The sequence below is a fragment of the Bufo gargarizans genome, chromosome 10, assembly GCF_014858855.1.
Source record: "Bufo gargarizans isolate SCDJY-AF-19 chromosome 10, ASM1485885v1, whole genome shotgun sequence".
In the NCBI taxonomy this organism is placed as follows: domain Eukaryota; kingdom Metazoa; phylum Chordata; class Amphibia; order Anura; family Bufonidae; genus Bufo; species Bufo gargarizans.
In genome coordinates this window covers 112,814,696-112,836,297 of record NC_058089.1, presented here as the reverse complement: position 1 = coordinate 112,836,297, position 21,602 = coordinate 112,814,696, and the positions used below count along the sequence as shown (strand labels likewise).

At 45.0% G+C, this 21,602-nt stretch overlaps 1 protein-coding gene across 1 annotated transcript in view; it reads right to left on the bottom strand.

The window, feature by feature from the left end:
- Window positions 1–8,689, bottom strand: part of LOC122920102 (sodium/hydrogen exchanger 5-like) — a 144,164-nt gene extending 135,475 nt beyond the window's left edge. Inside the window, exons 1-2 of the mRNA XM_044269311.1 lie at window positions 8,014–8,689; window positions 7,438–7,886 (exon numbers count right to left, since the gene is read on the bottom strand). Coding sequence (XP_044125246.1) covers window positions 7,438–7,886; window positions 8,014–8,689 — 1,125 coding nt within the window. The remainder of the gene's footprint in view (window positions 1–7,437; window positions 7,887–8,013) is intronic.
- Window positions 8,690–21,602: the final 12,913 nt, after the last annotated feature.

Here is a 21,602-nt window from a genome sequence, read left to right as displayed (position 1 = left end):
CTGACACTGGTTTTTGCAGCTTAGTTTGCTGTTTATTAAAATTCCTAGATCCTTTTCCATGTCAGTGTTACCGAGTGTTTTACCATTTAGTATGTACGGGTGACTTGCATTTTTCCTTCCCATGTGCATAACTTTACATTTATCAGTGTTAAACCCCATCTGCCACTTATCTGCCCAAGCCTCCAATCTATCCAGATCCCTCTGTAGTAGTATACTGTCCTCATCAGTGTAAATTACTTTACACAGTTTAGTGTCATCTGCGAAAATTGATACTTTACTATGCAAGCCTTCTACAAGATCATTAATAAATATATTGAAGAGAATAGGGCCCAATACTGACCCCTGAGGTACCCACTAGTGACAGTGACCCAATCTGAGTGTGTACCGTTAATAACCACCCTCTGTTTTCTATCACTGAGCCAGTTACTTACCCACATACAGATGTTTTCTCCCAGTCCGAGCATTCTCATTTTATATACTAACCTTTTATGTGGTACAGTGTCAAATGCTTTAGAGAAGTCCAGATATACGACATCTATTGATTCGCCGCTGTCAAGTCTAGAACTTACCTCCTCATAGAAACTGATTAAATTAGTCTGACATGGCCGATCCCTCACGAAGCCATGCTGATATGGCGTTATTTGCTTATTTCTGTTGAGATGCTCTAATATAGCATCTCTCAGAAAACCTTCAAACAGTTTACCCACAACAGATGTTAAACTTACCGGCCTATAGTTGCCAGGCTCTGTTTTTGACCCCTTTTTGAATATTGGCACCACATATGCCATGCGCCAATCCTGTGGGACATTCCCTGTCAGTATAGAGCAGGGGTGCACAACGTTTCCTGGTTGGGGGCCACATTGCCCGACTGAACCAATGACGAGGGCCGAAATTAAAATTTAAAGGTGTATTAACAACTTAAATATTGTACTTATGGCATATTGAACACACATTATATACCATTAATGTCTAGATAAACTTCCAGGACTCCCATCTAATGGGAGAAATACATGTGAGCATCCACAAGACATAGGCATAGATGTCTGTTACCAGATGGTTGGGGGGCCGCACAGAATGGTATCAAGGGCCGCATGTGGCCCCCGGGCCGCAGGTTGTGCACCCCTGGTATAGAGTCTGCAAATATCAGAAATAAGGGTCTGGCTATGACATTACTTAATTCCTTTAGGATACGTGGGTGTATGTCATCCGGTCCTGACGATTTGTCTATTTTAATCTTTTTAAGTCGCTGATGTACTTCTTCCTGGGTCAGACAGGACACTTTTAATGGGGAATTTATTTTTGCATTCTGCATGTCATCTGACAATTTATTTTCCTCAGTGAATACATTGGAGAAAAAAATATTTAACAGCTTTGCTTTCTCCTCATCGCTCTCTGCAACTTCCCCCTCATTACTCTTTAAAGGGCCGACACCTTCAGATTTATACTTTTTAACATTTATATAATTGAAGAACATTTTAGGGTTAGTTTTACTCTCTTTGGCAATTAATCTCTCGGTCTCTAGTTTGGCCGCTTTTATTTGTTTTTTACATGTTCTATTTTTTTCCTTATAGTTTTTCAGTGCTTCCGTGCTCCCCTCCTGTTTCAGTGAATGATATGCTTTCTTTCTGTCATTTATTGCTTTCTTAACAGTTCTATTTATCCACATTGGTTTCTTTTTGTTCCTTAACCTTTTATTACCATACGGTATGTACCTCTCACAATGAGATTTTAGGATGTTTTTAAAGATATCCCATTTTGTGGCTGTATTTTTATGTTTGAGGACTTTGTCCCAGTTAGTTTGGCCTATGACCTCTCTTAGTTGGCTAAATTTAGCTTTTTTGAAGTTTGGTATTTTTGTTCCTCCCTGTAGAAACGCTCTTTTGAATGATAATTGGAAGGTTATTACTTTGTGGTCACTATTTCCCAGGTGTCCCCCAACCTGCACGTCTGTTGTTCTGTCCGGCCTATTGGTTAATACTAAGTCCAGTATGGCCGTCCCTCTAGTCGGGTCCTGAACCAGTTGGGAGAGGTAATTGTCTTTGGTTATTGCCAAGAACCTGTTTCCTTTATGAGATATACAAGTTTCAGTTTCCCAGTCTATATCTGGGTAGTTGAAGTCCCCCATAATAACCACCTAATTATGATTTGCCGCCTTGTCTATCTCGTTTAGTAATAGATTTTCTGTGGACTCTGGTACATTAGGTGGTTTATAGTAAACTCCTATTAGTAATTTATTGTTGTTTTTAGCTCCATGTATCTCTACCCACACTGACTCCACATGTTCATGTCCCTCACTTATATCTTCGCGGAGTGTGGGCTTTAGACCGGACTTTACATAAAGGCAGACCCCTCCCCCTCTCCGGTTTTGACGATCCTTTCTAAACAGACTGTAACCTTGTACATTAACCGCCCAGTCATAGCTATCATCCAGCCATGTCTCAGTTATTCCCACTATGTCATAGTTCTCCTCACACATCACTAATTCCAGTTCACCAGTTTTATTAGTCAGACTTCTGGCATTATTATACATACATTTGAGAGGTTTATGTATATTTTTTACCCTACACCTTTCCTTCATTCAAGTTTTTCTTTGTCCGCCCAACCACTGGGACAAACAACGTTGAACGGCGTGGACATCTCGGCCCAGACACGTAGCAATCTGCCGGAGTGATAAACCAAGGAACAAGACGCATCACACAATCATCCCACACAACCCGATCCAACTTTTGAGGTTTCATGTGAATAAGAAACTTTTCTTTCAATCTGAATTTTATGCCCCTCCCACATAAAGCAGATTGGAGCTAGGTGCTTGAAAATGTAATCATCTATAGAACTTAGCGGCAACTGCTTCTTCCTTGATTTGTACAACCTTACAGCTTATCCATCTTGGTGTTGCAATTTGAATGTTGAGGAGTGTATATAAGCAGTACAGATGGGTACATCATGTATCATCTCCTTCAAGGCTAAAGAGATTGTGCAGAATTTTGATATTGATGGCCTGGCCTTAGGATAGATCAACACCCCACCGATCAGCTATTTCAGAACAGCTCTGAGCTGGAACTACAGCTCCATCCATGGTGTAGTGGACAGAAATTGTAACTGCAACGTCACTCCCATCTAACTGAATGGTAACCAGCTCCATCCACTAGACCAGTGTTTCCCAACCAGTGTGCCTCCAGCTGTTGCAAAACTACAACTCCCAGCATGCCCGGACAGCCTTTGGTTGTGCGGGAATGCTGGGAGTTGTAGTTTTGCAACAGCTGGAGGCACACTGGTTGGGAAACACTGCACTAGACAATGGACGAAACTACAATGAAACAGCTAATTGGCGGGGAATCAGGGTGTTGCACCCCCACTGATCTGATATTGATGGCTTATCCTCAGGACAGGCCATCAACAGCCAATTTCTTTTATGTCTCTTCTCCTACCAATAAGGCTCATGCACACAAACGTTTCTTGCGTTCCGTATAGGGGCCGTATTTTGATTCCGTATACGGATCCATTCATTTCAATGGGTCCGCAAAAGATGTGTGCTGTCCGCATCCGTTGCTCCGTTCCGTTGGCCTGCTAAAATTATGAGGCATGTCCTATTTTGCGGACAAGAATAGGCATTGGCCTCCTGTTCCAGTCCGCAAATTGCGGAAGGCACATGGGTGGCATCCGTTTTTTGCGAACCGCAAAAAACGGCATGTTCGTGTGCATGAGCCCTTAGGGTTATTGTAGTGAAGGTAAAACCAGGTGTAAGACAACAGCTTTTTCTGACCCCTCTCCAGGACATTCTCTTAAAGGGTGGGGAGAGTCAACTTTTACTAAGGCTCCCAGCATGCCAATGATAGGCTCTTTCTCAACCCCACATTGATGGTCGTCAAGGTGAGGCTGTTGTGACAAGACCTGCATTCTTCAGGATGGCTTCCTTTTGTTTGCCTGGTTTCTCCAAGTATGCGAGAAGCCGACAAAATGATAAAAACAAATTACAGATTTTTTTCCCCCGGGGAACAGACAAAAGCTACTGCACAGAAACACGAAAACAAGATCATCTGTAGCCTCGATATGTCCCTGATTACTTCCTATCCCCCTCCTCCTTCTTATACAGATGGGAGCCATTTAGTAATAGTAAAACTGGTAACAAGACCAGAGGTCGCAGTGAAGAATGTAAAACTATCAAGGTGGATGTGGAGCCGCAGAATTTGTGGTGAGCGTTTCTCTTTCATCACAAACTCTGTTCGGGTCTCTGGTTCCAGCTCTGATTTCATAACAGGGAAGCTTAAAGGTTCGAAAATTAGGGAGGTTTTTCCTGTCAGTCAGCAACGAAAAGAAAGCACAAGGTAAAAGGAAGAATTCAAGAGAATCCCTAGTTTGGGGATTCCAATTGTTTTAACCTTTTCTAACCTGGAGGTTTTTCCATTTTTGTCCCTGCCTTCCCATAGCCATAACATTTTTATTTTTCAGTTCACATAGCCGTATGAGGGCTTGTTTTTTGCAGGACAAGTTGTACTTCCAATTCCACCATTTAATATTGTATATGATGTAGTGGGAAGCAGGAAAAAAAAATCCAAATGGGGTGGAATTAGAAAAAATAAAATTCAATTCAATTCCGTCGCAGTTTTACAGCTTTTTATTTTATTTATTATTAATTACGATGTTCGATATGCATTAAAACTGACGAGTTACTTTCTCCAGGTCAGTAAAAATTCGGCAATACCTCATATGTGTAGTTTTTCTTGCATTTTGATACTAATGAAATAATAAAAACCTTGAAAAAAAATCTGTTTTATTTCTGACCCCTATAACTTTTTGTAGTTGTGTATCATGCTGTGTCAGGGCTGATTTTTTGCAGGGTGATCTGTACTTTTCATTGATGCAATTCTGGGGTGTGTATGATTATCACTTTTTATCAATTTTTTTTAGTGGGAAATGAAGCGACCAAAATGGCGGTAATTCTGTTTCCATGAGATCATCACGACGGCATACAAGGAGATTGACCCCTGACCTCTGTAGGGGCAGGAACAGAGAAAGGTTAAATACCCCCCTCCCACCACCAACACCAGTGTTTCCAAAATCTCACAGAGTAACCCGGTGGTGACAAACAGTAAAAAAAGGTATTGCTTCATACCTTCTAGAGACCCTCTAAAGTAAAATTTTAAACAATAGGGAGGGAATAACGTGTCGTCGTGATGATGTCATGGAAACAGAATTACCGGTAAGACTAATTCCGGTTTTTCCATAGCATCAAGGAGATATAAAAAATATATCAGTTAAGGGGGGGCTACAGCCTGGAGGACTTTCCGTTCGAAGGACAGATCAGAGCATCTGGAAAGATCCAGGCGATAGTGTTCTATAAATGTATGGGTGCGGGACCAAGTGGCAGCACGACAGATTTCTTCCAGGGAAGCCCCAGCTCTCTCTGCCTGAGAGGAAGACATGGCCCTAGTGGAATGGGCCCTAATGTTGACTGGACACGCAAGATTTTGTATTTGGTAACACAGACCAATGGTTTCTTTTAGCCATCTAGCTATAGAGGACCGGGAGGCTTTTTGGCCCTTAAACCTTCCTCCAAAGAGAACTAGCAAGTTGTCGGATTTTCTAAACTTTTCAGTCACAGCAATATAGTTTAGGACTGCCCGTCTAACGTCCAGAGAGTGGAAGGAGGATTCTTTGTCATTAATGGGCTGTTGACAAAAGGAAGGTAGGGTAATTTCCTGGCTCCGATGAAAATTGGATACAACTTTAGGGAGAAACCCGGGGTCCAGTCGGAGAATGATTCTATCATCTAGAACACGGAGGTAGGGTTCCCTGATCGATAGAGCTTGCAACTCGCCTATTCTGCGGGCCGAAGTTATTGCAATTAGGAAGGCAGTCTTCAGGGACAATAATTTTATTGAACAATCGGACATGGGCTCAAAAGGTGGTAGAGTGAGACCTGTAAGAACAATGTTCAAATCCCAGGAAGGGACACGGGCGGTGATTGTTGGGCGGAGCCTGGTAGCTGCCCTAATGAATCTTTTGATCCAACGATGACTAGCTATATCTTGGTCAAAAAAACAACTTAGGGCTGAGATTTGGACCTTCAGGATAGAGGGGCTAAGCCCCAGGTCTAAACCCTGTTGTAGGAAATCCAGAATTCTTTGGATGTTGGGTCTATGTAAATGTGGAGACTTGTCCCCACTCCAGGAACAGAAGCGTTTCCAGATTTTAAGGTAGATTGCTGAAGTTATATTCTTTCTGGAGGCTTTCAAGGTAGTAATAACTTTGTCAGACAGGCCCTGAAGTTTCAGGGTTTGGGACTCAGGATCCATGCTGCTAATTTCAAAAACTGCTGGTTTGGGTGCAGAACCGGACCCTGCTGGAGTAGATCCCCCCCGCACAGGAAGGGACCAAGGATCCTGGAGGGACTATTTCTGGAGAGATGAGAACCAACTCCTCTTCGGCCATAGGGGAGCGATCACAATTACCGTGGCCTTGTCCTAGTGAATTTTTTGTTTCCAATGCCAACGGATGGCGAAGGCGTCCAATGCATGAGGTCTGTCCCTGGGGTTTAAAGAACAGAATGTCTCCACCTTTGAGTTTGCCCTGGTGGCGAAAAGGTCCACGTCGGGCATCCCCCACTTTCCTACCACTAGCCTGAATGTTTCTGGGCTTAGGGACCATTCCGTATGATCGATCCTGTGGCGGCTGAGAAAATCCGCCTTCCGATTCAGTATTCCTTTCAGATGGACTGCAGATATAGAGGCCACCTTCTGCTCTGCCCATGCAAAGATTTTTGTTGTCAGTGCTTGAAGGGTTGTTGACCGTGTTCCCCCTTGATGGGAAAAGTAGGCAATGGCCGTAGTGTTGTCTGATAGCACTTTTATATGATGATGACACAGTATTCTTTCTGCTACCTTCAATGCTTCCCAGACTGCTCTCAGTTCCCTGAAATTTGATGACTGGGATCTGACTGATTGTGGCCAAATTACCTGAAATAGATGATCCCCCACCTTTGTGCCCCAGCCGGACAGACTTGTGTCTGTTACTACTTGTAATAGGGGCGTTTTCTGCCAGGGAGTTCCCCGGGATAAGTTTTTCCACCAATTTAGAGACTGCAGTATCCGGGTTGGTGGGATCACTTGACGATCTAGGGAGGATTGGCACCTGTTTCAGACACTCAGGATCCAGGACTGAAGAGGTCTGAAATGGATTTGACACCAGGGAACCGCCGGAATACAGGATGTTAATAGACCTAGCATACTCATCGCCTCTCTGATAGAGCAAGATCTCCTTTTCTGAAAGGATCTGATTTTCTGTTTAAGAACCGATATTTTGTCTAGGGGTAGGAATACCGCTTGCTTTCGGGAGTCCAGAATCATGCCTAAAAATTGAACTTTCCTCAAGGGGGTAAGGACGGACTTTTCTTCGTTCACGATCCGCCCGAGGTCGTCTAGGATGGAGAGAAAATACCTCAGATCTGATTTGACTGAGGTCTTCGCTGATCAGAAGGAAGTCGTCCAAGTAGGGAATTACCATAAGTCCCTTCCTCCGGACGAAGGCGACCATCTCTACCACTACCTTGGTAAATATTCTCGGGGCTGATGAAATCCCGAAGGGAAGGGCTCTGAACTGGTAGTGATGGATCTTCCCTGATATATCCTGGATTGCAAACCGGAGAAAACTCTGTGAATCGGTGTGAATGGGAATGTGGTAGTAAGTGTCTCGCAGGTCTATTGTACACATGAAGACGTCTTTGCTTAGAAGTGGGATTGTAGATGCCAGGGATTCCATCCTGAATTTCTGATAACGAATAAACTTGTTTAATGGTTTCAGGTTTATGATAGTTCGAAACGTGCCTTCTTTTTTCTTTATTAGAAATAATGTTGAATAGTAGCCCCTGCCTCTTTCTGGAGGTGGAACTGGGGAGATTACATTCATCTGATGAAGTTTCTGGACTCCCTGCCAAAGGTTGGTTTGGAACCGTGTCAGTGAAAATTTGTTTGGGGGTTTTGAAGACCACTCTATTTGATAGCCTGAGCCGACTACTTTGGAGATCCAGGGATTTTGGGAAATAGATTCCCATGTCCCCAGGAATTCGGAGTCTTCTCCCCACTCCGGCGTCATTGCTTATAGGAGGATTTTTGGTGGGAGGAGGATTGGCCTCTTCCTCTTTCCCCTTTTGGATAACTCCAGCTTTCCCTTTCCCCCTGTAACTTTTCTCTTGATTCGAGGAGGAGTGAAAAGGAAACCGGCGCTTGAAGGGACGATCTTCCGGAAACCCCTTCTTTTTGTTCCGGCCCTTCTCTAGAATTTTATCTAGGACCGGGCCAAACACATATTCTCCAGAAAAGGGTATAGAGCAGAGTTTCAATTTAGATGTCTTGTCCCCAGACCAGCACTTCATCCAAAGGGCTTGTCTGGCCGAATTGAAAAGTGCTGCATCTCTGGCGGAGAATCGGACCGACTCGGCCGAGGCATCCGCCAGAAAGGCCGTGGCAGATTTTAAAAGAGGGAGAGAATTGAGGATTTCTTCTCTAGATGTTTTATCTTTTATATGGGCTTCTAATTCTCCCAACCAAAGATACATGGATCTGGCGACTGAGGTAGCCGCAATATTGGTTTTAATATTAAACATGGCAGCTTCCCAAGACTTCCTGAGAAGGCTGTCAGCTTTACGATCCATAGAATCCTTGAGTTGGGAGGCATCCTCAAAAGCAGGCATCCTCAAACTGCGGCCCTCCAGCTGTTGCAAAACTACAACTCCCAGCATGCCTGAACAGCCTACAGGTATATGATAACAGCAGGGCATTGTGGGAGTTGTAGTTTTTCAACAGCTGGAGGGCCGCAGTTTTAGGATGCCTGCTCAAAAGGAAGGGATGTTTTTTTGTTCACTTTAGCAACTTGAACATCAATTTTGGGGATCTCATTGAAAATTTGGGACTCCTCAGAGAGAAGGGGGGGGGGGGGGCTGGGATGAGGCGCGCTCCATGTACCAAGCAGAGAGAAGACCCACAGTTAAACTGGGAGAACAAACTCTTCCCCCCCACCCCCCTCCTTTTCCTCACAGCAGGAGAGGGGGATCAAAGGAGACTCCCTGACCAACTAATAATACCCCCGAAGAGGACTCACAGATGGGGGCAGCGTCAGTTCAGGCTCTTTAGGGGACCGCTCTGTCCCAGACATTGTAGCCGGATGCATCGTCCTTTTCCCGGCAGGTAAGGGTTCCGTTGGCTGTAGAACCGATCCTCAGAAGCATCTTCCTAGAGTTCAGGCCTCGGCTTTAAGCCGGGCCAGACGCTGAACTCCGTCTGCGTCATTTCCAGGACGCCGGCCGTGACGTCATAACTATGCGCTGCGGGTGCCGGCGCGCAACCCAGCTGAAGCCTCAGTAGGCCAGGAGGGAGTTGACGCCGAGGGAACAGGCCCCGGATTTACCGGAACGAGACAAAACCCCACACCCCCTGCCCAGCGTTAGTACTGGACCATGGGAGGGCAGGGGGACGCCTGCAAGATGCCGGCGATTTTTCCAAGGTAACTGAAAATAAAAAAGAGAAATCAAGTTTCCTTAGCTTCATCTCCCTGCATACAGGGAGACCTTTCTCTGCCCTGTCCTCTGTAGGGACAGGAAACACTGGTGTTGGTGGGGGGAGGGGGGTATTTAACCTTTCTCTGTTCCTGCCCCTACAGAGGTCAGGGGTCAATCTCCTTGTATGCCGTCGTGATGATGCTATGGAACCATCCATTTCGGTGGGACTGGTAGATCAGCCAATGTGTATGTTGTTGTGCAGACAATACTCTGATGCAGATGTCGAGAGAAAGAAGGTTTGGGCATCCTTTTGCTCTCAGGGAAGATAAGCTACCACCACTGTCTTACTCTATTTTCCCCATTCAGAACACATGCACCCACAACAAAGCTGAGTATGCATGTGTACTGTGGAGTCAGGAGGAACAGCTGTTGGCTTAGTGCTGTACTAGACCAGCAGATGAGGCTGACGATTGTTAGAATGGAAGCGTTACTTCCAGACAATTACCTGCTTGTCAGTGGAGAAGACTGCTTCTATTACATACAGCGATCTCCGCCACAGTATAGGGAGCAGATCACTAATGCAATCGTTTATCTCTATACAGAATAATTATTTGCCGTCAGTAGAGTGTGATTAGACGGCAAATGATTTTTTTTTAGCCTGCTTAAAAATTGCGATTGGCCAATAAACAAGCAAACGCAGCACCATCACACAAGCAGATCATCGCTAATGAGTGTTCCTACAAACGCTTGATAGCGATGATCTGGCCGACCCTCTGCACGTGTAATACAGCCCTTAGAAGTATATGGGCCAGCTTAAAGAGGCATTCTGGTAATCCCAAATTCTCCCCTATGCGTTGGGTAGGGATTAACTTTTAGATCATTGGAGGTCCAGTTGCTGAGAGTCCCTCTCATGATGAGAACGGGGGGTTTATGTCCCCTTTTTAGTTGACCTTGTACATTGCAGTCTATTCAAACATCTGACAGAGATGGGTGAGCATTGTACTCCACTTTCTCTGGCAGTCCCCTAGACTTTGAAAGAAGTCGCAGCGCACAGGATTCCCAGGGGTTGAACCACTGATCCTACAGTTATGCCCTACCCACAACAGGTTATACCTTGCTATCAGAATGCACCTTTAACCACCTCCGGACCGCCTAACGCAGATGTGCGGTCCGGAGGTGGCAGCGCTGCGCACAGTCACGCATATACGCGTCATCTCGCGAGACGCGAGATGACGCGACCATGCCCGCGCGCATGCGCAGTTCGCGCCGGCATTTCGCACAGAAGTATTTCGTCAGCAACCTGCCAGCCAATGATCGTGGCTGGCAGGTTGCTGATTTTTGAAAAATCCAATCAAAGTGCCAGATAGCAGATCATATTTGTAAATATGATCTGTTATATGGCTGCCTGCTCCTCTGCTGGTTCTTTTCGTCGGTTGGATCCAGCAGAGGAGCAGGCTTCACAGTGAGTACACCAAACACTACACTATAGCCCCTGATCACCCCCCTGAACCCCAATTAACCCTTTGATCACCCCTTTGATCACCCCTGTCAATCACAAGTGAAAAGAAAAAAGTGATCAGTGCAAACTGTCACTTTTTTTTTTCACTGTTATTGACCGTTAGGTTTTAGGTATAGTTTAGGTCCCTTGGTTAGGTAGTTAGCGATCAGTTAGCGCCCAGCCCACCGCACCGCAGTCCGTTATTCGCTGATTAGCGTATCGCTAATCAGCATTTGTACTTTTATAGTATCTGGAAGTGATCAAAACTGATCACGGTCAGATCTATAATTGTATTAGTGTCACTTTAGTTCGCCCTCCACCCAAAACGCAGTGTTTGCCCGATCAGGCCTGATCGGTCGCCCACACGTGCGTTCGCCCACACCCGCCCCACCGCAGTGACAAAAAAAAATAATTTTTTTTTGATCACTGCACATTCACTTAACACGCACTGCGGCGATAAAAAAAATCAGTTTTGATATTTTTTATCAACCGCAGCGGCCTCCGGTACTTCGCTAGCCTCCCCTTTGTAAGACAGGCTTGCTTTTTTTTTCTTGGGTAGTCTCAGGGAATACCCCTAAATTTAGTTGCCCACATGTCTAACAGGGGGTATTCTTCTGAAGAGGCCTACAGGCTTCTGACCCAGTCGGATGAGGAGTGGGAACCCTCATCTGATGAATCCAGCGGGTCAGAATACGAACCTGTAGAAAGCAGTGGCTCTCTGACCCAAAGTTCGGACGAGGAGGCTGAGGTCCCTGATACCACCAGGCGTACCCGGCCCCGTGTCGCTAGACCGCAGGTTGCGCAGGATCCGCTTCAAGAGCATCAGAGTGGGGCTGGTGCTGTCGGATTACGTGGTGAGGCATACACCAGCAGCCCAGCCCTCCCTGGACCTAGTACCAGCACTGCCGTACAACCTGGTGAAGTAGCGAGCACCAGAAGGGCAGTTGAAGCTGGTACGGTGGCACGTGCAGTAGTGACCCCGTCGCAGCCACCGCAAAGACGTGCCCGTAGAGCCCCTAGAATCCCAGAAGTGCTGGCAAACCCTGATTGGCTGTCCCCAACTTCAGCCGCACCTGTAGTTTTCCCTTTCACTGCCCAGTCTGGAGTTCGGGTTGAGACGGCTCAGATCGGTTCGGCCCTGGGATTTTTTGAGCTGTTCTTGACTGCGGAGCTTTTAGACATAGTTGTGGCCGAAACAAACAGGTATGCCACACAATTTATCACCGCTAACCCGGGAAGCTTTTATGCCCAGCCTTTCCGGTGGAAACCAGTCCAAGTTTCCGAACTTAAAACTTTTCTGGGCCTCCTCCTAAACATGGGCCTGACAAAAAAGCATGAATTGCGGTCATATTGGTCCACGAACCCGATTCATCACATGCCCATGTTCTCTGCTGCCATGTCCAGGGCACGTTTTGAGGCCATCCTGCGGTTCCTGCACTTTAGTGACAACACCGCCTCCCGTCCTAGGGGCCACCCTGCTTTTGACCGGCTCCACAAAATTCGGCCCCTCATAGACCATTTCAACCAGAAATTTGCAGATATTTATACCCCAGAGCAAAACATCTGCATAGACGAGTCCCTGATACATTTTACCGGGCGCCTTGGCTTCAAACAATACAGGTCCTTCTAAAAAAATTAGCATATTGTGATAAAGTTCATTATTTTCTGTAATGTACTGATAAACATTAGACTTTCATATATTTTAGATTCATTACACACAACTGAAGTAGTTCAAGCCTTTTATTGTTTTAATATTGATGATTTTGGCATACAGCTCATAAAAACCCAAAATTCCTATCTAAAAAAATTAGCATATTTCATCCGACCAATAAAAGAAAAAAGTGTTTTTAATACAAAAAAAGTCAACCTTCAAATAATTATGTTCAGTTATGCACTCAATACTTGGTGGGGAATCCTTTTTGCAGAAATGACTGCTTCAATGCGGCGTGGCATGGAGGCAATCAGCCTGTGGCACTGCTGAGGTGTTATGGAGGCCCAGTATGCTTCGATAGCGGCCTTAAGCTCATCCAGAGTGATGGGTCTTGCGTCTCTCAACTTTCTCTTCCCAATATCCCACAGATTCTCTATGGGGTTCAGGTCAGGAGAGTTGGCAGGCCAATTGAGCACAGTAATACCATGGTCAGTAAACCATTTACCAGTGGTTTTGGCACTGTGAGCAGGTGCCAGGTCGTGCTGAAAAATGAAATCTTCATCTCCATAAAGCTTTTCAGCAGATGGAAGCATGAAGTGCTCCAAAATCTCCTGATAGCTAGCTGCATTGACCCTGCCCTTGATAAAAAAAACAGTGGACCAACACCAGCAGCTGACATGGCACCCCAGACCATCACTGACTGTGGGTACTTGACACTGGACTTCAGGCATTTTGGCATTTCCCTCTCCCCAGTCTTCCTCCAGACTCTGGCACCTTGATTTCCGAATGACATGCAAAATTTGCTTTCATCCGAAAAAAGTACTTTGGACCACTGAGCAACAGTCCAGTGCTGCTTCTCTGTAGCCCAGGTCAGGCGCTTCTGCCGCTGTTTCTGGTTCAAAAGTGGCTTGACCTGGGGAATGCGGCACCTGTAGCCCATTTCCTGCACACGCCTGTACACGGTGGCTCTGGATGTTTCTACTCCAGACTCAGTCCACTGCTTCCGCAGGTCCCCCAAGGTCTGGAATCGGTCCTTCTCCACAATCTTCCTCAGGGTCCGGTCACCTCTTCTCGTTGTGCAGCGTTTTCTGCCACACTTTTTCCTTCCCACAGACTTCCCACTGAGGTGCCTTGATACATCACTCTGGGAACAGCCTATTTGTTCAGAAATTTCTTTCTGTGTCTTACCCTCTTGCTTGAGGGTGTCAATGATGGCCTTCTGGACAGCAGTCCGGTCGGCAGTCTTACCCATGATTGCGGTTTGGAGTAATGAACCAGTCTGGGAGTTTTTAAAAGCCTCAGGAATCATTTGCAGGTGTTTAGAGTTAATTAGTTGATTCAGATGATTAGGTTAATAGCTCGTTTAGAGAACCTTTTCATGATATGCTAATTTTTTTAGATAGGAATTTGGGGTTTTCATGGGCTGTATGCCAAAATCATCAATATTAAAACAATAAAAGGCTTGAACTACTTCAGTTGGTGTGTAATGAATCTAAAATATATGAAAGTCTAATGTTTATCAGTACATTACAGAAAATAATGAACTTTATCACAATATGCTAATTTTTTGAGAATGACCTGTACATCCCAAGCAAGCGCGCCCGGTATGGGGTCAAATTGTATAAGCTCTGTGAAAGGGCCACAGGCTATACCCACAAATTTCGGGTCTATGAGGGAAAAGATCAGACCCTGGAGCCGGTCGGTTGCCCTGACTACCTGGGGAGCAGTGGGAAGACAGTTTGGGACTTGGTGTCACCCTTATTCGGCAAGGGGTACCATCTTTATGTGGACAATTTTTACACAAGTGTGGCCCTCTTTAGGCATTTGTTTCTAGAACGGATTGGTGCCTGTGGTACCGCGCGAACTAGTTGTGCGGGCTTCCCCCAACGGCTCGTTACCACCCGTCTTGCAAGGGGGCAGAGGGCCGCACTGTGTAACTGAAGAACTGCTCGCGGTGAAATGGAGAGACAAGCGTGACGTTTACATGCTCTCCTCCATTCACGCAGACACGACAATACAAATTGACCGAGCAACCCGTGTCATTGAAAAGCCCCTCTCAGTCCACGACTATAACCTCCACATGGGAGGGGTCGACTTCAATGACCAGATGTTGTCTCCGTATTTAGTTTCCTGACGCACCAGACGCTGGTATAAGAAGGTGTCTGTATATTTAATTCAATTGGCTCTGTACAATAGTTTTGTTCTCTACAGTAAGGCTGGGAGAACTGGATCCTTCCTCAAATTTCAGGAAGAGATCATCGAGAACCTCCTGTATCCAGGAGGTTCCGTGGCCCCAACCACCAGTGTAGTTAGCCGTCTACACGAGCGACATTTCCCCAATGTCGTTCCTGGTACCTCAACCCAACAGTCACCCCGAAAAAGATGTCGTGTCTGTAAAAGGAGTGGAATAAGGCGTGACACCCGCTATTTCTGTCCTGACTGTCCGGACCACCCTGCCCTATGCTTTGGAGAGTGTTTCCGGAAGTACCACTCACAGGTACACTATTAGCATAGGGATCATCTCACCAGGACAGGCACACAGGGCTATTAGGGCCCATTCACTCACTGCTGCTGCAAACGTCTCCTTTCACATGGGACAAAGTGCATAACGCACTTCGCCACATCTTTGGGCGATTTGCGCTTTGCACATTGACCCATGGGGAAGGAGAGGTTTGTTCTATAAAGGTAAAAAAACAAAAAAAAAAAAACACACCAGTAAGCAAACACGTTAATGTTCAGTTAAAAAAGTTAAAGTTTATATGTTCTGTTGCAAAGTTAATAAAATTATTGCGTTGCGGCCTGGTTTTTTCTTTTTTTTTTTTTTTTCTTTTTTTACCTTCCAGGTGGACCAACCGATTGACTAGCTGCAGCACCGATGTGCATTCTGACAGAAGCATTGCGCTGCTGTCAGATTACACGCAAGTCGGTGTATGCGGCGCTGCAAGACGGGATTTTCTCCTCTGCAGTGACAGATACGTTTGCCGAGGCATACGAGCTGAGGAGGAGGCGGCGTTCCTATGCTTTGGCAAGCACTTTGTATATATATATAAAAATAAAAATAAAAAATACCAGCAATGATTTATTCATCCACATCGATTGATGTGAATGGAGAAATCTGGTTTGCCAGGGCATACGAGCTAAGTGGGTATGGATGTAGGGCGGAGCTCCTATGTCTTGGCAGACGCCTTTCCCCTCCATTTTTTTTTTTTGGCAGAGATTTTTTCATCCACATTGATCGATGCGAATGAAGAAATCTGTGCCGTTCATTTTTTTCTTTCAGCCCAGAGGCTGAACGGAAAAAAAAATCTCATTACCTGTATGCTCAATATAAGGCCTCTTTCACACGACAGTATGTCCATTTCAGTGTTTTGCGGTCCGTTTTTCACGGATCCGTTGTTCCGTTTTTTGCTTCCGTTGTGGTTCCGTTTCCGTTCCGTTGTTCCGTTCCGTTTTTCCGTATGGCAAATACAGTATACAGTAATTTCATATAAAAAATTGGGCTGGGCATAACATTTTCAATAGATGGTTCCGCAAAAAACGGAACGGATACGGAAGACATACGGATGCATTTCCGTATGCATTCCGTTTTTTTGCGGACCCATAGACTTTAATGGAGTCACGGAACGTGATTTGCGGCCAAATATAGGACATGTTCTATCTTTCAACGGAACGGAAAAACGGAAATACGGAAACGGAATGCATACGGAACACATTCCGTTTTTTTTGCGGAACCATTGAAATGAATGGTTCCGTATACGGACCGTATACGGACCGCAAAAAACGGCCCGCAAAACGGAAAAAAAAAACGGTCGTGTGAAAGAGGCCTAAGGAGAATAGCAGAAACTCCTAATGCTGGCCATACATGTAATGATTGCGGAGACCCTCAAATGCCAGGGCAGTACAAACACCCCACAACTGACCCCATTTTGGAAAGAAGACACCCCAAGGTATTTGCTGAGGGGCATATTGAGTCCATGAAAGATTTAAATTTTTGTCCTAAGTTAGCGGAAAGTGAGACTTTGTGAGAAAAAAAATAATAATTAATTTCCGCTAACTTATGCAAAAAAAAATAAAAATTCTATGAACTTGCCAGGCCCCTCATTGGATACCTTGGGGTGTCTTCTTTCCAAAGTGGGGTCACATGTGGGGTATTTATACTGCCCTGGCTTTTTAGGGGCCCTAAAGCGTGAGAAGAAGTCTGGGATCCAAATGTCTAAAAATGCCCTCCTAAAAGGAATTTGGGCCCCTTTGCGCATCTAGGCTGCAAAAAAGTGTCACACATCTGGTATCGCCGTACTCAGGAGAAGTTGGGGAATGTGTTTCGGGGTGTCATTTTACATATACCCATGCTGGGTGAGAAAAATATCTTGGTCAAATGCCAACTTTGTATAAAAAAATGGGAAAAGTTGTCTTTTGCCAAGATATTTCTCTCACCCAGCATGGGTATATGTAAAATGACACCCCAAAACACATTCCCCAACTTCTCCTGAGTACGGCGATACCAGATGTGTGACACTTTTTTGATGCCAAGGTGGGCAAAGGGGCACATATTCCAAAGTGCACCTTTCGGATTTCACCGGTCATTTTTTACAGATTTTGATTGCAAAGTACTTCTCACACATATGGGCCCCTAAATTGCCAGGGCAGTATAACTACGCCACAAGTGACCCCATTTTGGAAAGAAGACACCCCAAGGTATTCCGTGAGGGGCATGGCGAGTTCCTAGAATTTTTTATTTTTTGTCGCAAGTTAGTGGAATATGAGACTTTGTAAGGAAAAAAGAGAAAAAAAAAAATAATCATTTTCCGCTAACTTGTGACAAAAAATAAAAAATTCTAGGAACTCGCAGTGCCCCTCACGGAATACCTTGGGGTGTCTTCTTTCCAAAATGGGGTCACTTGTGGCGTAGTTATACTGCCCTGGCAATTTAGGGGCCCAAATGTGTGAGAAGTACCTTGCAATCAAAATGTGTAATTGATTATTAGAGAAAAGGTTATACAATTTACTACGCCATTCCAGCTTTGCCGCTTTGGTGGTCCTCAAATTACTTTCTCGGCTGAGTTGTGTACCTGCAGCCTATTTCAAAAATCTCCTGCATCTCTGTACTACAGAGGACTCTGAATGCCACTATATGGTGCCTCAGTATTCTCTATAGAGGAGAATACCTACAGAAAAAAAAACTATATGGGTCTTTATTAAATGGTTTTGGACAATTACTGTCCTGACATCTGACATTCACGGGTCCCACTTTTTCAGCATTCTTTAGCTTGTGGTAAATGTATCGAATATTAAGGGAAGGCGAGTTTTATCATGTGTGACACATTACAGAGACGCCTCCATGCCGCAGTCTCTCTTGGATATTATGTTACGCTGAACTGCAGCAGAAAGGTCTGAGGTTAAGAAGGATGGATTTGCTTGACATCAGTAGGCATGTGATAATTGCAACTGAAAATATGCATTGATGTCTCCTAGCGAGAGAGAATTAGGGATAAAGGCAAAAACGTACGGCTGTAAGACAAGTGTGAATGGAAACAAAAGTGGATGAAGACAGGAATATTCAATATGAAGATTGTGTACAATAAAAGAGACTACATTTAAACCTCCCAAAACCGAACAGTGACCCCGATGCAGAAATACCATAATGGAAACCACTGCAGGAAATGTTCCTAGAACTAGTCTTATGGGAAGCCACAAATACACTTTTTTTTTTTTGCAAGTCACTTTTGGGATACAAATTTTGGGGTTAAAAATTCTACACAGAAACTAGAGATTTTTTTTTTAAATCATGATGTAAGTTTTATTTTTTTATTTTTTGCTTTGTTCGCATTGCAACAATCCTCTAAGGATATGGTCACAAGAAAGCAAATTTTCTGCAGCAGATTTTGCAGCTGTGGATTCTGCCATGATTCCTTGGAGGAGATTTGGGATGAAATCCACAGTATTTGGATTTATAATCCACACTGCAGACCAGGTTATATACAGATTCCATTGCAGAAAATGTCTGGAGTGTGTGGATGACATTTTCACAAATGTCATATAGTTTGGTGATATTCTGCACTCAATTATACTTAGAAAAATCTGCATTGTATACCCTATGCATTGCCGTACTCTAAGGGCTCATGCATACGACCATGTGCCGGCCGGGCCCATATTGCGGTCCGCAATGCACGGGGACAACTGTGGGGCAGCCGCATGCAGATCGCGGACCCATTCACTTGAATGGGGTCCGCGATCCGCATCCGACGGTCCGCAGCACAAAAAGTAGTGCATGCACTACTTTTTTGCAGTGCGGAGGCACGGCCAGAAACACCACAAAAGCACTCCGTAGTACTTCTGTGGTGTTCCGATCCGTGCCTCTGTTCCGCATCTCCGCGTTTGCGAACCCAAGGCCAATGCCCATGTATTGCAAACCCCTTGTATGCGGGCCACAATACGGCCAAGGCCGGGTGCATGAGCCCTAAGGGTGTATTTAGATGGTGTGGCTGGATGTGGCTAAAAATGGCTGTTCTGGCGCATTTTTTATTTATTTTTTATAGTGCTCATCTGATGGGGTAAGATCATGTGATATTTTCATAATGCCGGTTGTCACAGACATGGCAATACCTATTATGTATTTTATTTATTTAAATGACTTAAAGAGGGGAAAGGGACACTTTTACTAGAAACTTTATTAGTATTTTTTTTTCTAAAACTTTTTTTTACTTTTTATTTTTATCCCACTAGGGGACTTGAAGTTTTGAGGGTCTAATCCCTTCTACAATGCATTACAATAGATAGTGTATTGTAATGCATTGCAAATGTCAGACTCATGCACAAGGCCATAGTTTCAGTATGCATCAGATCCACATTTTCTGCGGATCGGAGGCAGATGCATTAATCTCAAGGGGGCTGCAAAAGACGTGGACAGCTCCCCCTTCTGCTGTCCGCATCGTCATGTCCTTTGAGCAGCATCGCAAAAAATAAAAAATAAATAGAACATGTCCTATTCTTGTCTGTTTTGAAGACAAGGATAGGACATTTTTACAGAAGTTAAAAGAAAATAAAAAAAATGGTGGCATGCACTTGGCCAGGATCCGTTATTTGTGGACAGAAAAACTCTGACGCTGGTGTGCATGAGCCCTTACACTAATAGTTGCCTATGAGACCCAGGCTGGGGACCTTAGCAGCCATCGGCACATCGCTGGGAGCCAATGGGTTGAGAGAGGGAGCACTCTCCCTCTGTAAATCCCTAATATGCGGCGGTCATCATTGACAGCAGCATCTAATCTGCCAGCATCAGTTTCCACAGATGATGGCAGCATGCCATTAATGTACAGCAATTGTCAGGAAGTCACTTCCCACAGTGCCGTACATGTATGGCGTGTGTTGGGAAGGGGTTGATTGCCAATTGTACCCTCAGAATCCCCCTTCAAAAAGGAAAATATTAATATTATACACACCTGTTCTTCATCATCCATCACCAATTATCGACTGAACCTGAAAATTTAATTAAAAAAAATTATTAAATCAATGAACCTATCACCATACTATTAACCCCTACAGGACACATTTTTCACCTTCCTGACATAGCCTATGTTTTTAAGGCCTCATGCACACAAACGTATTTTCTTTCCGTGTCCGTTCCTTTTTTTGTGTGGACTGTATACAGAACCATTCAGTTCAATGGGTCGAAGTTACAGAAGTTACTCTGTGTGCATTCCGTTTCGCAAAAACATTTAACGTGTCCTATTGTCCACATTACAGACAAGGACTGTTCTATTAGGGGCCAGCTGTTCCGCAAAATACATACGGTCATGTGCATGAGGCCTAAATCTGACATGTCACTATGTGGAAATAACTTTGGAATGCTTTTACTTATCCAGGCCATTCTGAGACAGTTTTCTCGTAACACAATGTACTTTATGTTAAAGGTAAATTTGAGTCGATATGTTTCACCTTTATTTATAAAAAATCCCAAATTTACTGAGAATTTGGAAAAATGCACCATTTTCTAAATTTGAAGTCAATGTCTCATAGAAAGCTAAATCAGGATTCTGTATGCTTCCTGTTTTCTGAGAGCAGAGCATTGTGGGAGCTCAGGTGTTGGGTCACATGACTGCAGATAAACTGCACATAGGCTCCTGCTGAGGCTCTGCAAGGAGTCCGACCTGTACATTCATGGCATGGTTTGGAAAACTGGGCGGCAAAAATACTCAGTCGCATCCATCTGCACGGATGCTGCCCGTGCATTGGGGACCACACGGAATGGCCGGATGCATGAGCCCTTAGACAAGCCATTCTCTGTAGGGTTCATATACATGGGGACATCACGTTACAGGGGCTCCTCCGCCAGCACTGCGTAATTACTCCACATGCAGATGTCTCTGGAGTGGCTGGGCCCCCCAAGGATATTGGAGCAGTCTCTTTCTCTCTGGTCAATCGCATCATGAATGTCTCTCTCTTTAGTAAGCCTCTCAGGTCAGTCAGTCTCAGGTAGGGAGCCTTCTGCTCAATGGCAGTCTCAAGTCCCTCAGGTAAGTTTCCCCTCAGTGACAGTCTCCTGTCTCTCTGTCCTGTCAGTTTCTCCTCAGTGACAGTCTCCTGTCTCTCTGTCCTGTCAGTTTCTCCTCAGTGACAGTCTCCTGTCTCTCAGGTCGGTCAGTTTCTCCTCAGTGACAGTCTCCTGTCCCTCTGGTCGGTCAGTTTCTCCTCAGTGACAGTCTCCTGTCTCTCAGGTCGGTCAGTTTCTCCTCAGTGACAGTCTCCTGTCTTTCTGGCCTGTCAGTTTCTCCTATGTGACAGTCTCCTGTCTCTCTGGCCTGTCAGTTTCTCCTCAGTGACAGTCTCCTGTCTCTCTGGCCTGTCAGTTTCTCCTCAGTGACAGTCTCCTGTCTCTCTGGTCGGTCAGTTTCTCCTCAGTGTCAGCCTCCTGTCCCTCTGGTCGGTCAGTTTCTCCACAGTGTCTTTCTCATGTCTGTCAG